The sequence below is a fragment of the Coffea arabica genome, chromosome 2e (genome assembly GCF_036785885.1).
Source record: "Coffea arabica cultivar ET-39 chromosome 2e, Coffea Arabica ET-39 HiFi, whole genome shotgun sequence".
In the NCBI taxonomy this organism is placed as follows: domain Eukaryota; kingdom Viridiplantae; phylum Streptophyta; class Magnoliopsida; order Gentianales; family Rubiaceae; genus Coffea; species Coffea arabica.
The window spans coordinates 16,748,413-16,762,474 of NC_092313.1; the positions used below are offsets into that span (position 1 = coordinate 16,748,413).

Consider the following 14,062-nt stretch of genomic DNA (forward strand, 5'->3'; position numbering starts at 1 on the left):
ACTGAGCCATTGGCCAAGTGGTTAAATCCAATTACCAATAGTTGGCGTTTTAATTTTCCCTGCTGTATTAACACTGGGGCAAGAAGCGAGAAAAAGGGGTAGGAAAAGGAGGGGCGAGCGTTGGCAACAAACAAGCCGTCTTTATTGGGGAAATTTCAATTTCGTATATTTCCAGGAGTCTCAGACTCTGTGTATCTTCTGCTCATAACTGAAACTACGAATTGCCGCAGCAAGTGAAGTAAGTGATAAAGGAGGAGTATCTGTAAGATCGTTTGGAAAATAGGCCCTTCTAATGGCTATGTTCGGATCAAACATGGCCGGCGAGGTGATTTTTCCCAACACTTGAAATCTTTTCTTGCTTTTTACCTAATTTTAACTTATTAGGTTTTTTCCTTCTCCTCCTTTGCAGTCCGTTTATCATTTTGATCCTGAAAGCTCCGTATTGTTTTCCTGAAAATTCCCTATTGTTCTTTAGCAGAAAATGTGAAGCTTAAACAGGGGGAAAAAAAGTAAACTATTAGTAGGATTTTCTTTTCTTTTGTACTTTCTGACTGTAATTATCTGCTCTTTTTTTTTTCTGTGTGTTAGCGAATTTTAGAAAGTTAGAGAGAGAGAGAGGGGGGGGGGGGAATCGCATATTATATTATTTAGGTAGTTGAATTTATGGTTAATTTGGATGATATGTGGAGTTAATACTAATATTTTAGCTTAGCATAAAAAAGGAAGACATGGCTCGGAATATTAGGGTAAAAAGGTTGATAGAGCCCAGAACAAGGTGAATCTAGTGGTATTCGAACTAATTGGCTCCTGAATTCGAAATTTCTTTCCGCTTGTGAACTTCGTTCTTGACTTCAAATTAGATCTCTTCATTTCATGATCAGGCTAGTCAATCCCCATTTGCCGGGCTTGGTCCGGATAATCTCCAACTCTGCACCTCCTTTTTTTTTTTTTTTTTTTTCAAATCCTGGGCTTGTGGGTTTTATTTGAAACTGTTACTCAATTTTGTAGAGATGTTATCATTATTGATCCTAAGCGGCCCTCGAGTTTCTTGTCGTTATTAAATTACATATGTAATACGCATTCCAAGTGCTAGCAACTACTTCATTTTATGCAGGTTGGGTTGCGGTTACTTCTCTGTCCCCTTGGTTCTAATGTTGTCACCCGAACAGCGTGGTGAGTTTTTTAGCTGAGTTGGTAGGTTTTGTAATTTCAGTGATTTGCATTCTGCCAAAAAACTTAACCATCCTATCATGCTATTATGGTTCTTTTGATATTCGGCTGTAATAGTTTGAGAAAATGTTATCACCAAGAAAAACTTTTACTTGCAACATCAATATTCCTTCATGTTGCAACAATTACCTCCCGTCTGCTAAATATTTAGTACAGTTGTTTGCATATTATAACATTCTGATGAGACTGTACTTGCTCACTGCAATTTGTTTGTGAAACAAGTTTATGACTGGATGTTATATCCTTTTGCCTTCCCTTTTTGACTTGCACAGCTGTTCTGTTGGAATGGTTTTGCCTGTTTACTCTACTTTTAAAGCAATTGAAACAAGGGATCAAAATGAGCAGCAGAAGTGGCTATTGTACTGGGCAGGTTTGTGGTGTTCTTGAAACTTAAGCTAACATGTTTTTGGAATATATCAGTATAAGTTTAATCTTAACACCCCCCCCCCCCCCAACAAAAAAAACAAAAAAAAGTGTAAATTTTTTGTATGCAAATGTGTGTTTCCATGCCTTGAATTACAATTATCTTGCAACCTGGTTCTTTGGAAGTGTGATGGCATGAGGACTCCATTGGTGGTGGGGGAATGTGTAGTTGTACAAGGACCACAACAAGTACATTATCATGGATTATTATGTGCTTCATCAGAGAGCAGTTGCCTTAAGATTATCTAGGTTTATTTAGTGGACTAGCTGAAGTCGTTTGCATCATGATATTGTATGCTCCATAATAGTGAATGTGATATTTTTGAGCTTTTAGAATTATTGACCAGTTGACCATTTTGGTGGAAGCTTTCCTCCTCCTAGCAATTGACTTTTAAATTTATTTAATAGTTGAGAAAGTGAAGTGGCCCAGTTCAGTGCATTGAATATGCAGATTTTGCTTCTTTCTGCCAAATTGAGTGCGTTTAATTAATTCATTCTGTTCTTATCCTTTGAGCTAAGTTTGAACTAAAATGGTTTACCTCTTAATACTTGCAGCTTATGGATCTTTTAGTATTGTTGAGATGTTCACAGATAAATTTCTCTACTGGTATAGTTCTTTCTTTAGATTGCATATTGTGCTGCTACTGCTTCCTGTTAACGCAATCTGATATAGCTTCTTTTGTCTCTTTTCACAGGTTTCCTCTCTATTATCAGATGAAGTTTGCATTTCTTGTTTGGCTTCAGCTTCCTTCTGTTGAGGTAAGCGTGTGCCTTCCAATTTGCTTATGAACTCCTTTTTTCCATTTCTCTTCACTGTTCTGTTTAGTTTTTCCCTTTCTAAGTTTCTGAGGGAGTACCTCACTGTTACCCTTTCTTTTGCACTTTATGATAATAGCAATGTGCTAGAATGGTAGGTTTAAGTTGAAAATTTTCTTCTCTCTGGATTCATGAATAGCGTAACCTTTCTGGAGAAACTGAAATTAGGTTGCTTTTTTTTTTAATAAAAAAAATTCAGAACCTTGCATGCTTTTGGATTTGCAGAAGGTTTATTTAACAAGCTTGTTCTGTGAGGTGATTTGGTTTTTCTTCATCCATTTTGGGTTTGCTTTAGGTTTTATACTAATGTACATTGTGTCTTTTGATTCTTCACTCTGGTGTATATCTTGGTACTTGCTATCAGTGGGGGGAGTTATGAAAAACTTTCAGGTTTATTATGTCTGATCACTTAATGTGGTTGTATGCTAGTCTTTTATAGAATGTGATTTAAGAAATACTGAGGTGATAGGGTTAAAATTTGATGCTAATATTTGCTTATTTGAATCTTTGCTTCAGCTTGCTGGGAGGTGAAGTCTGAAAAATATTATAGACAAATTTCCTGATCTTCTGAAATGCTGATGCACCTTGTTTATTTTATTTTATTTTATTCTTTTGCTGTTTTAGGGTGCAAGGCAATTGTATGTGCATCATCTGCGCCCATTCCTTGTCAGGCATCAAGCTAGACTTGATCAAATTGTAGGATGCTTGTATGGTGAAATGGTAAAACCTCTATTTTCAGGTGTTATAAATTGACTGTGGACTGTGATTTTGGCAAAGATATGAAAATTTTATGAATCTTGTGTGCTAAATTGTTCATGGAGAATGGCGATTATATCTTCTCCCTCCTTTCGAGAGTTTTAGTTCTGCTTGTAGTCAAATTGGTAAAAAATCTCAAGCAAGAAAATTTTGCATCTTATCTAAAGATGGACACTTTTATTATGAGTTTGGTCTCTGTGGATTATGAACGCAGCCTGATTATTATGTGAATATGCAGGCTAAATTCGTCAGTTCCCATCAAGCAGAATTCCAATTTGCTAAGACACTTCTTACAAGGATATTACTATCAGGTATGAATGTGATTGACCATGAATCCATTTGGGGTTTGTTGCTACCTTCTTTTATCATTTTGAGTTCCAGACCAGGATGTATGAGGTTAAATTGATGTTTGTCAAATAAGTTGAAAATTTTGTGGTGATCTATATGAACTGTCAAGGGTTCGCTGTAGTTTGTTTACCATGATGTTTTACCTTCTGCTTGTATCACTATGACCGTCTGATTATTGTTGTTTCGCCTTTCTGCGTGTAACAGCTCGGAATATCATTCGCCCCGGGCAACAAATCAATGGTGCAGTTGAAGGTCCAAGAGAGCATGTAGAGACTTCAGAATCAGAAGACGAGGAATAATGATGAAGTAATATGTTTCGGCTCCCTCAAAGCACACAAAAACTATTGTTGATTGTGTTCGGATCCATTGCGTTTTTAAGCTCCTGATAGCCTGGGGCACACTAGTATTAGGGCGTTTCAAAGTTCAAACCATGATGTTCGCGAAGAGTTGGGACTCTGGAGCTGACTTTTTTCCCGCCCTTCCCCCAGAGAAATGTATATCTAGTTGCTTTGCAGTATTTGGTCTTTCCGTGGTGCGTCTGTAAATTGGTCGTTTAGATGTTGTATATACTACGGATAACAAACGTTTGGAAGCAAGTCAGATATATTTATGGAAATACGCTGCCCGATACGCACTTGTAAATCGTTGACGGGAGAGAAGCTACTACTTGTCGCTTATTTGTGCAGATTTGGAGTAATATATTGATGTCCCATCTAGGCCTGCTCACGACTCGAGCGGCTCGCGAGTAGCTTGAGTCAAAGCTCGACTCGAGCTCGGTCAACACGAGTTCGAGCCGTTCGTTAAGACACACGAGGCGAGCTCGAGCCTTCATTTCTTAAGCTCGATAGCTCGATGAGCAGTTCGAGCCTTCATTTCTTAAGCTCGATAGCTCGATGAGCCGTTCGTTTGGCTCGAGTAAATGTGAAATTATAAAAATACCCCTGAATCAATTAAAATTTACAACTTTCTGCACACTTGACTCGGAGTCTAAGCTACAATCGACTGTCCCAAACTCCTTCGATTAGGTTTCTTTGAGCATCATAATGTTACGAACTTCGTAGTTCCCGTTGTCGCCATAAGCCGGCAAACGATTTTCTGTACAGAAAGCAAGAGAATTTTCCATGTGCTGCTAGCCTCTGTGAGCTCATTTCAAAAAATATAGTATTTAAAAGCTTATTTTTGGAAAGAGAAGATATTTTCATTTCAAAAGTACCATTTGTCATCCTAATTTAATTCTTTTCCAAAATTGAAAGCATGTAATAAAAGGCTGAAAATAAAGGCGAAGTGTACAAATGTGTAATTTTAATGGATATAATATAACAATAGGTATTTTAATATACAAAAAATGGTTTTAAGAATGTATTCAAATGTTCTTAGCCAAAAAGGATTTTTCCTTTATTATGCAGTGCTTTCGGTCAATTTGAGAAGTCTTTAAAATTTTATAATTGTTTAAAAATTTCAAAATTTTCTTTTTTACATCGGTGGCTTGAAAACTAGAAAAAGAAAAAAGACAAAATGTGTATGTTTACAAACTCATTTGAGGTTTTTTCGAAGAAAAAATTATTTTTTAATTCAAAAAGTCCTCTTGGATGAATTTAAGGATTCATGAATTGTATACAAGTTTTTAAAATTTTATATATTTTTTTGTCTAGATCAATGGCTTGAAAACTTGAAAAAAAATTCTTTACTATATATTTAGAAACTTATTTGAGGTGTTTTTAAGGTGCAAAATGTTATTTTCTTCATTGTAAAATTCTCAATTATTGTTTATGGATTTTCTAAAACATTTATAAGCTCAAAATTTTATTATATTTTTTGTGTAAACTAATGATAGAAAAATTATTAATAAATCTTTCAACCTTTTTAACACCTTGTGATTCCTAATTAATAAAGCATATCGGCCAAGCTTTCAAAAGTTAAGGGATTAACTAGATTTGTTACAAAACTAAAATGGTTCACAAGAAAGGGGGCAATATTGGAATGAAAATGTATTCTCCATCTACTAACGCTTTCTTAATAATATATATTTGAAATGGCTTGATAATATTATAAAAAGTTAAAAAATAGAAGAAGCAAGCAATTTTTCAAAGTTTAGGGGTGCTAAGTGAAATTATCACAAACCTCAGAGAAGGTTTCTAAAATTATCCTAAAGAAATACAGTAAAATTTCTATAAATTAATAATTCACGACCGTACAAATTCTATTAACTTAAAGAGATATTAATTAATCCCCGATCAATTAATAATCTATTAATTTATGAGTGTACTTATAGTTCAAAGAAATATTCATTTAATCAACTAAAGTTTTATTTTATTTTATAATAATATGAATTATTCTATCATAAAAATAGGGTAAAAATCTAAGGAATATAAATCAATATATATCTACTCGATTTGCAAGTATAATTTAATTCTATTAATATCTTTAATATACTTGATATTATTTTTTATTATCAAGAGGTGAAAGAGATTTAGGAATACTAAATAAGAGATGTCGACTTTTATTTTATTAAATGTACAGAATGAATTAGATTAATAAAAGTGTTCATAAATCAACCAATAGTCAATTACTTAAGTCATAGTGTGAGTATAGAAAAAGAGTATCTAGTAATTGTAGCAATCGGTTTCTTAAAAAAATAATAGAATCATATTTTAAAAAAATTATATGTAATTTTAGTAAATTATTAATTTATGATATGACTGGATCAAGCAAAATTATTAATTTTAGTGAATTATAAGGTTTTCAAAGAAATTATTATCTCATTATTTTGTCAACATTATTAATTTATTCCCAAGCTGGGATAGAGGGAAATTAGTGTGTAATTTATGGAAGTTTTACCGACTTAAAAATGGAAGTTTTACTGACTTGAGCGGAAACGAGAACAAGAAACAGTAGTGTGTGTTGTTTTCTCTTAAAATTAAGGTCGTTCTTACAAGAAAAGTCCACCTGCTCCAGCTGAAAAAGGCAAGCCTACTTTGGATTCAAGATTTTTCCATTTACACATAAATCTGTATTGATGTACAGATAGCGCCGCTTTTGGGTTATTGATATATTCTGCGGAACAGAAGGTGCCACTTTTTTTTTTTTCTTTTTTTCCGATAAGCGAATACTGGCAGTATAGATAGATTGAGAGATCAAAATGATGATGGGGGGTCGTAGAGACGGCCCTTTGATGAGAAGCAATGAAAAAGGGCGGCGGTCAAGAATTGCAGCGGCTATAGCAATTGGGGTGGTGTTTGGATGCGTCTTTGCCTTGTTGTACCCTCACGGCCTCTTTGTCTCCACTCCACTCCACTCCATCGCCTCTAAATCCTATTTGCAGGTTGACTTGTTATCCTTATTTAACAACATTTTTATCTTTATCTGGTAATTTTCTCTTCCGACCTTTGAATCTGGTGCTGTTTGATTTAGCATAGTTTGTTATATGTTGCACTTTCTTTTCTTTTTTTTTTTTTTTTTTTTGGAGAATGGGCTATGTGTGGAATTAAGGCTCTAGGATTATTAAAGAATGGAAATGTAAATGAAACGGACTCCGTGTTTTGATTGATAGTCATTTGTACTCACAGTTAGAGATAGGCGCAAGTTTTGGTTGAGCTTATCTTTACCAAAGTTTTTTTTTTTTTCTAATCTTTATCAAAGTTATTATCGAAAAAGCTCTTTTTCTTTTTTCACTAACCAAAAGAGATTGTTTCACTTTCATTAATGGTTTTGGATATATGTGCTGACTTCTTACAATGTAATCACTGAAGTGTCTGTGTTCTGAAGTTGAACTTTGGCAGGAATCATCCATGATCCGATTGCGAAGTGTAGAGTACAATAGTATAAGCTAGTTCATGCTTTAGCTACCAATTAAATCAGCTGACAAAATTAGCTAGTGCCTATGTGTGTTGATGAAACTCTGATACTGTGATATGATGTTTACTTTGACATGTATTATAACTAATTTTTTGTACATTGGCTGCCATTAAGATATCAAACTATATGTTATGTCAAACTGCAGAATATTAATGGAATATCAATTGTTGCAAATCAAAGATAGTCCTGCCCTATCCTGTTTTCATAGCTTGATAACTGTTTTAGATCGGGACTTGGACGATTTTGATGTGGAACAAGCTAAATCATACCATGCTTGGAGGATTTTGGATGATATTTATGTGATTTCAGTTGGTACACTGCTTATATATCTGACAGAAATAATTCATAGAACCATTTGAGGCTAACATATGCTATAGGACTGTTTGTTTTAGAAGAAAAGCTGCTCTGTGGCTGAAGGAACTTTGTTTTTTCCAATATTCAACAGTATTAGTAGCTGTCTCTTCTTAGCTGAATTAAATCTCTGCCGGAAGTCTTAGTTTATAGTGCTTACTCTTCATATTTTTATATGGCTAGTTCAACTTGTCTTCATGCGAGTCATCTGAACGCATCAGCATGCTGAAGTCAGAATATGTTGCAGCTTATAAGAAAAATGCCGAGTTGAAAAAGCAGATCCAAGAATTGACTGGAAAGCTGCGGTTAGCTGAGCAAGGAAAAGACAATGCACAGAAACAGGTGTTGGTGTTGGGAGAACAGCAAAAGACTGGTCCTTTTGGCACTGTTAAGAGTTCAAGAACAAATCCTACTGTCGTCCCAGACGTATCTGCGAACCCAAGATTGGCTAAGATACTGGAAAAAGTTGCTGTTAACCGAGAACTTATTGTTGCACTTGCAAATTCAAACGTCAAGAATATGTTGGAAGTTTGGTTTAGCAGCATAAAGAGAGTTGGAATACCCAATTATTTAGTTGTTGCCCTGGATGAAGAAATTGCCAACTTGTGCAGGCACAATAATGTTCCTGTTTATGAGAGAGATCCAGATAATGGGATTGACCTAGTTGGGAGGACAGGAGGAAATCATGCTGTCTCAGGGTTGAAGTTCCAGATATTGAGAGAGTTTTTGCAGCTAGGTTATAGTGTTCTTCTCTCGGACGTTGATATAGTTTATTTGCAAAATCCCTTTGAACATTTTCACCGAGACTCGGATGTGGAATCCATGACCGACGGTCACGATAACAGGACGGCTTATGGTTATGATGATGTATTTGATGAACCTTCGATGGGTTGGGCTCGTTATGCTCATACAATGAGGATATGGGTTTATAATTCTGGTTTCTTCTACATAAGGCCAACAATCCCTTCAATAGAGCTCTTGGATCGCGTTTCCGATCGGCTTTCCCGGGGGAAAGCTTGGGACCAAGCAGTCTTTAACGAGGAGCTTTTTTTCCCTTCGCATCCTGGGTATGATGGGCTTCACGCCTCAAGAAGAACTCTGGATTTTTATCTCTTTATGAACAGCAAGGTCCTCTTCAAGAAAGTAAGAAAAGATGCTCATTTGAGCAAGTTTAAACCAGTAATTATTCATATAAATTATCACCCTGATAAGCTGTCAAGAATGAAAGCAGTTGTGGAGTATTACGTCAATGGAAAACAAGATGCTTTAAAGTCCTTCCCTGATGGTTCAGATTGGTAATTCTTATTTTGGTCACTAGAAACACTGCAAAACTTCCGAAGTTGCTGGATACACAGGTCAATTTGGCCCATTGTAACATTCTGATTTTGCCTACTTAAAGAGTTATATCAGAAGAATTTGTTGGTTTACCAAAGACGTACTGGAATCTGTAGCACTACCTCCATCTATTTTTGACCTATTCTCCTCAACGGCTATTGTTATTGCCTGGAATTTGAGAATGGACTGCAAGATATATGGCGAAGCTTATCGTGAACAATTTATTTCGCTGCTGTGTTGCTGAACTGTGTTGCTTATGCTAAAGGATTACTACTTGCTCTACACAGAAGATTTGTGTGGGTGTGGGTGTGTGTGTGTGTGTGTATTTATATGTTTGGAGTAGTTGGAGTTCCTTTGTACCTACTAGAGCTTCCGACATTTCTCTGGATAGTGAAATGTTGGGTGAAAGCTCAACGTTCATCCTCTCTTTGACAATAAATTTCAAACGATTCAATTCAATTCAAATCATTTTCCATTTTTCCCTTCTTGTCCTGCCTGGTATCAAACTGGGTTAAGATCCTCTCCATTGGTCTCTCCATTTATTCATATTTAAATTTATATAATGTTACAAAAGTATGCAATTATGTCATTATTTTTCTTTTGATCTCTAGATCAACATACTAAAAAATGACATTTTTGTAAAAATATTTTGCCATTTAATTTACATGGAACATTTGAACAGCGAAAAATAAATCAAAATTGTAACAAAATTCACAATGATTAATCAAATGGCACAACTTGATCAATTACATATGAAATTTTGTGTAAACTAACACGAGTGATGAAACATATTATGAATGGAGTTGATTTTCAAAAATAAATTTTAACTTAATTTTATTGAGGTGTAATGGAGAGAAATTCTCTCTAGTGCAATGGAAAGGGTCTAATCTCACGTACTTTAAATCAAATAACATGATATCTATTGACTTATTGACCAATCACACAATTAATGCAAATAATCAAACTAAATTTTGTGATGGGAATCAAAAATGAAAAAACAAAGTAATCAAAAGCAACTCAAACCTACCTACTCTACAAGCAAACTAAAGATGAGCATTACCTTCTTGCCTATGGAACCATTGATACATGAACACCTACGCAGACCACCCCAGTCTAAACTAGTTCTATTATCTGCCTGAAAATTTCGTTCTATACGTCATTTTAGGAAGAAAAGTCGCAATAACTTCCGTTCCTCAGCTCTCGCAAGTAGCTTTAACTATCAGTAGATTGAGCGGTTTGATCTGGGTTTTCGGCCTCAAGGGAACTGATGATATCTGGTCCGCATTTCCGCTTCAGCTCATCCTGTTTCATCAGAAAACGAAATTATTAGCCTAATGTAATATTTTTCCTTTACACAAAGTGAAAAAAAAGAGTGTTTTCTTGCTTGAATTTGACAATCTTATTTTGCCCAATCTAGTTCCCTCTGCCATTTTTTCCACTCACAGCTATGTTGAAAACCGACTCTGAAAGATTGCCCAGTCATGTAGAGGTTGTCTAGTCAAACAAGTGTAGCTGAAAATTAATGTAGTTGCGATAACATAGAAGGAAAAGAAAGCCGGCATAAGATGGCAGACCAATAGAATCCGGTTTTCTTCTTTAAGCTGCAATGAAAACTCCGCCTCACCCTGCAACTGGCGGTAAAGCCTGTGATTCTCTTTCCTCAATTCCTTTACCCTGGCTTTCAAGTCTAGATATCTTTCCTGAAAACCAGAAAAGGAATAAAGATAGAGAACTTCACCATTAGAGAGGACTCGAGGCACATACTTTTCGAACGTGTTCACTAATATTAAAATTGAAACTCTTTGATTTTCTAAGGATTGTCATCAAAGACTCTTGGATTTGAAATACAATGAAGAAAACCAGTCAACTAAAAGCAATGTGCATGAAGGTGTACCACATAAACCTGTAATCGACCATTTTTTCTTCATTCTATCCTAATTGCACTGGCAAGTTCTGAAAGAAAAGTTGCATAATTGCACTAACCTGTTGAGGAATTCCCGGTATCTTGGCTGGTTCATTTAGACGGAAGGTGTTGGTTTTGGGTTTTTCTTCTACATCCTACCCAGACAATATTACAGAAAACAGCATCAGCAGAAGTACAGGAACAGAAATAAATATTATAAGTAAAAATCATTAAATTGCATTGGTGATTAATAGGACAGACACGGAGAGAATCCTAATCCAGGCTCAGAAGTGAAACAGAGGACAACAAATTATGGCATAACCCTCGAGTAAACCACATTATCACCGCAAAGGTGGATGTGAACGAAATATGAATCATGAGGACAGAAAGATCCAAAGGCCTACTCAACCATCTTACATGGTAGACAATATTTTGAGGACCACCTTTTGCAGTTTGCAGCAGGAAAGACATTTAATTAATCAATCTGCCATAACACGTTAAGATTTCCTCAATTGTTGCCCCTCAGAAGACCAATAAGTTATACCAAGACAAGATGATAAGAAAAGTACCATTACAAATATACCTGATCATTAAATTGTCCATCTCTATCCTCTTCATGTCCAACTAATATGACGGGATTTGTATGAAGGGGTGCATTCGAGGTGTCCACTATGGATTCCAATCCTGGATAGAGACCAAATGCCAAATGATAACAAGTTGAAGCTGAATCAAGTCATGCAAAACATATAACAGTGAAGCAGATGATCATGCCAAAAATGTTACTAAGTATGTTGAACCAATAACATCATTTTCCAGGACACGTAGCTTTCTCACCGAATTCTCTGACACTATTGTCAAATGCTACATTTTCAGAACCACTCCTGGATATTCTCATTCTATCCAAGTCCTTTTTGAAGGATTTATCTTGTAGAATTCCTGCCTTTTTCCTTTCCTGCCATAAAAAGTTGAAGCATTAAATAAAGAAAGCTTGTATAACCTTGCAACTCATACCCAACATCTTGCATCCTGCAGCTAGACCTTTCCATTATTCACATTTTCCGTAAGGAACAGTGAGCCAATTGTATACAGTAGATTGCATAACAATAGTTCCAGATCAAAATATGATTAATAAGAATATGGGAATGTTTTCTTAAGTAGGCGTATAAGATATACATAATCACTAGCCACAGTACTAATACAATTTTTAATGGAGGTAATCTGGTCTTTTTTTTGGCATTGCTGCGTAAATTTCATCCTTTGTAAACCAAGCTCGTGGTTGGATTCTGTGATCTGCATCCAATTTCTATATACGCCCATCCCCAAATTCAACTACTTTAGTATCCAACAATGTTCTCAATTGATTGAAGGAAAGCAGGGCAGAAAGGGTCCTTTGCCGCGTAAATCCAGCAGTCTTTCCACTTTGACGTAAAATGATCTGATGTTGGTCTCAAACAGGAGCAGTCATGGAACTCAAAGGGGAGGAGAGCAGGGCTTAGAAAAGTAATATTCAAGATTTAAGTAGGATAAACCAGATGTTTGGACACTTTATTCTGAGATAAACACAATTAATCCAGCAGTTAATCTGCATATGCCCATCATGCAACAATATACGAAGAATTTTGCACACAAATGTACAACAGAAGGATTACCTTTTCTTACATTTCTATAATCGTTGGGAATCCACCATTGTGTCAGAAAGGTCAATATTTATACTAAGTATACTGGCAGATACACACAGAGAGAGGGTACCTTAGATAAACTAGCTCGTTTTGAAGACTTAACAAGTTTGGTAGTATTGTTCTCAGCCACAAATGCCTTTGAAAGCCTGTTAGTTGCAGTGGTACTCCCAGCTTCCATTGAGCTCTGTAGATGAAGGAGCTCAGCCACCCACTTAACTTAAATCAAGCTGGCAAGACCGAAAGAATAATACTAATAATAGTAACAAATAATAATAATTTTTAAACATCTTAGCATGTTAGCCACATTGATAATAGTTAGTCTTGAAAAAGAATAACAAATTAGCATTAGTCACCATTGTTTAACAGCCGTTGCATTAGAAGAATATAAGGCAGTCTTCTATATTATCTTTGGCATCAGTGAAAACTCATATCTGGAAGTTTGCCCTCATCTTTGACAAGATTTAATTAGTTTGATATACAGTACATTTACCAGAATACTAATTGCCTTCGGAAATTACATGTATGTATGAAGAAATTTCAGACTGCTAATGTCTTGGTAGATGAAGCACCATTTTCATGTACCTTCATCAGTTCATCCCAACACAAAATTCAATTAAAACAAATACACTTGCCGACTTTTGAAGCTCCCATACCTCAAATAAGGCAGAAATCAAACCAACAAAAAGAACTTTCAATGGTCCTTATCGTCGATCAGAAGGTGCTGGTATGGCTACTTAATTTTTTTTTTTAAAAGAACATAAAATTTACACAATTGCTACTATAAATATTTAAACAAAAAAGGCTTCCACATAAATTACGCTATATAGAATAAACAAGTAAACTACTACAGTTGTTTAAATATGCAAGGAAATTGTAAAATTCACAAGAACTAAATAAAGGGAAAGAAGGACAGTGAAATTACGAGCTTGAAGCATATTATTGACGTACGGATAGATAGCTGTATCAGCAGGAGCGAGTTCGTTGCTGAGTTCTTTTTCTTCGGGAGGGTTTTGAGAAGAGGAAGCTGCGATCTTTTTTTTTTTTTTTTTTTTTCACTTTTGAGCTTTTGGCGCCAGTTCTGGTAGTTGGAGTTTTCGGGAGTTCTAATTTAAATACGAAAGAGAAAAGCAATCCAAGATCTATGGGTATGATCTATTGGTTTATTTGATGTGGACGGTTGGGATTCTTTTTCTGCATCCAGCGGTCTTTTTGTCTACCATCAACTCCTCCCCTCCTTCAACTATTAGATGAACTGGAGCATAGAGATTTGACCCTTGATCTAGGATCGGACCTACAACTTATGATTAAAATTTAAAAGGAGTTGGTTGCATCTAGCAATATAAGAATATAACTCGCAGAGCATTTA

At 35.5% G+C, this 14,062-nt stretch overlaps 3 protein-coding genes across 6 annotated transcripts; 2 read left to right on the plus strand and 1 right to left on the minus strand.

The window, feature by feature from the left end:
• The first annotated feature begins 76 nt into the window (after positions 1-76).
• LOC140036764 (HVA22-like protein k) lies at positions 77-4,215 on the plus strand. 2 transcript variants are annotated; one of them, XM_072079370.1, is made up of 8 exons: positions 77-325; positions 1,115-1,173; positions 1,503-1,600; positions 2,209-2,260; positions 2,349-2,412; positions 3,094-3,189; positions 3,464-3,536; positions 3,778-4,215. In XM_072079370.1, the coding sequence occupies exons 1-8, from the start codon at positions 293-295 to the stop codon at positions 3,870-3,872; spliced, it is 570 nt and encodes a 189-aa protein (XP_071935471.1). In that variant the 5' UTR covers positions 77-292; the 3' UTR covers positions 3,873-4,215. The 2 variants fall into 2 exon arrangements, with proteins under 2 accessions (XP_071935471.1, XP_071935472.1); XM_072079371.1 differs by lacking the exon at positions 3,094-3,189 and having other exon boundaries at positions 101-325.
• A 2,431-nt stretch (positions 4,216-6,646) lies between these two features.
• LOC140036765 (arabinosyltransferase RRA3-like) lies at positions 6,647-9,573 on the plus strand. Its single transcript, XM_072079372.1, has 2 exons — positions 6,647-6,895; positions 7,963-9,573. Exons 1-2 carry the CDS (start codon positions 6,713-6,715, stop codon positions 9,076-9,078), a joined length of 1,299 nt encoding a protein of 432 aa, XP_071935473.1. The 5' UTR covers positions 6,647-6,712; the 3' UTR covers positions 9,079-9,573.
• Positions 9,574-10,008: 435 nt separating this feature from the next.
• LOC140037210 (uncharacterized) lies at positions 10,009-14,001 on the minus strand. Of its 3 annotated transcripts, none has more exons than XM_072081397.1 (7): positions 13,645-14,001; positions 12,767-12,880; positions 11,852-11,969; positions 11,601-11,701; positions 11,098-11,172; positions 10,689-10,814; positions 10,009-10,416 (listed from the first exon to the last, which is right to left on the minus strand). In XM_072081397.1, exons 2-7 carry the CDS (start codon positions 12,872-12,874, stop codon positions 10,327-10,329), a joined length of 618 nt encoding a protein of 205 aa, XP_071937498.1. In that variant the 5' UTR covers positions 12,875-12,880; positions 13,645-14,001; the 3' UTR covers positions 10,009-10,326. The 3 variants fall into 3 exon arrangements, with proteins under 3 accessions (XP_071937498.1, XP_071937499.1, XP_071937500.1); XM_072081398.1 differs by having other exon boundaries at positions 13,619-14,001; XM_072081399.1 differs by lacking the exon at positions 13,645-14,001 and having other exon boundaries at positions 12,767-12,909.
• Positions 14,002-14,062: the final 61 nt, after the last annotated feature.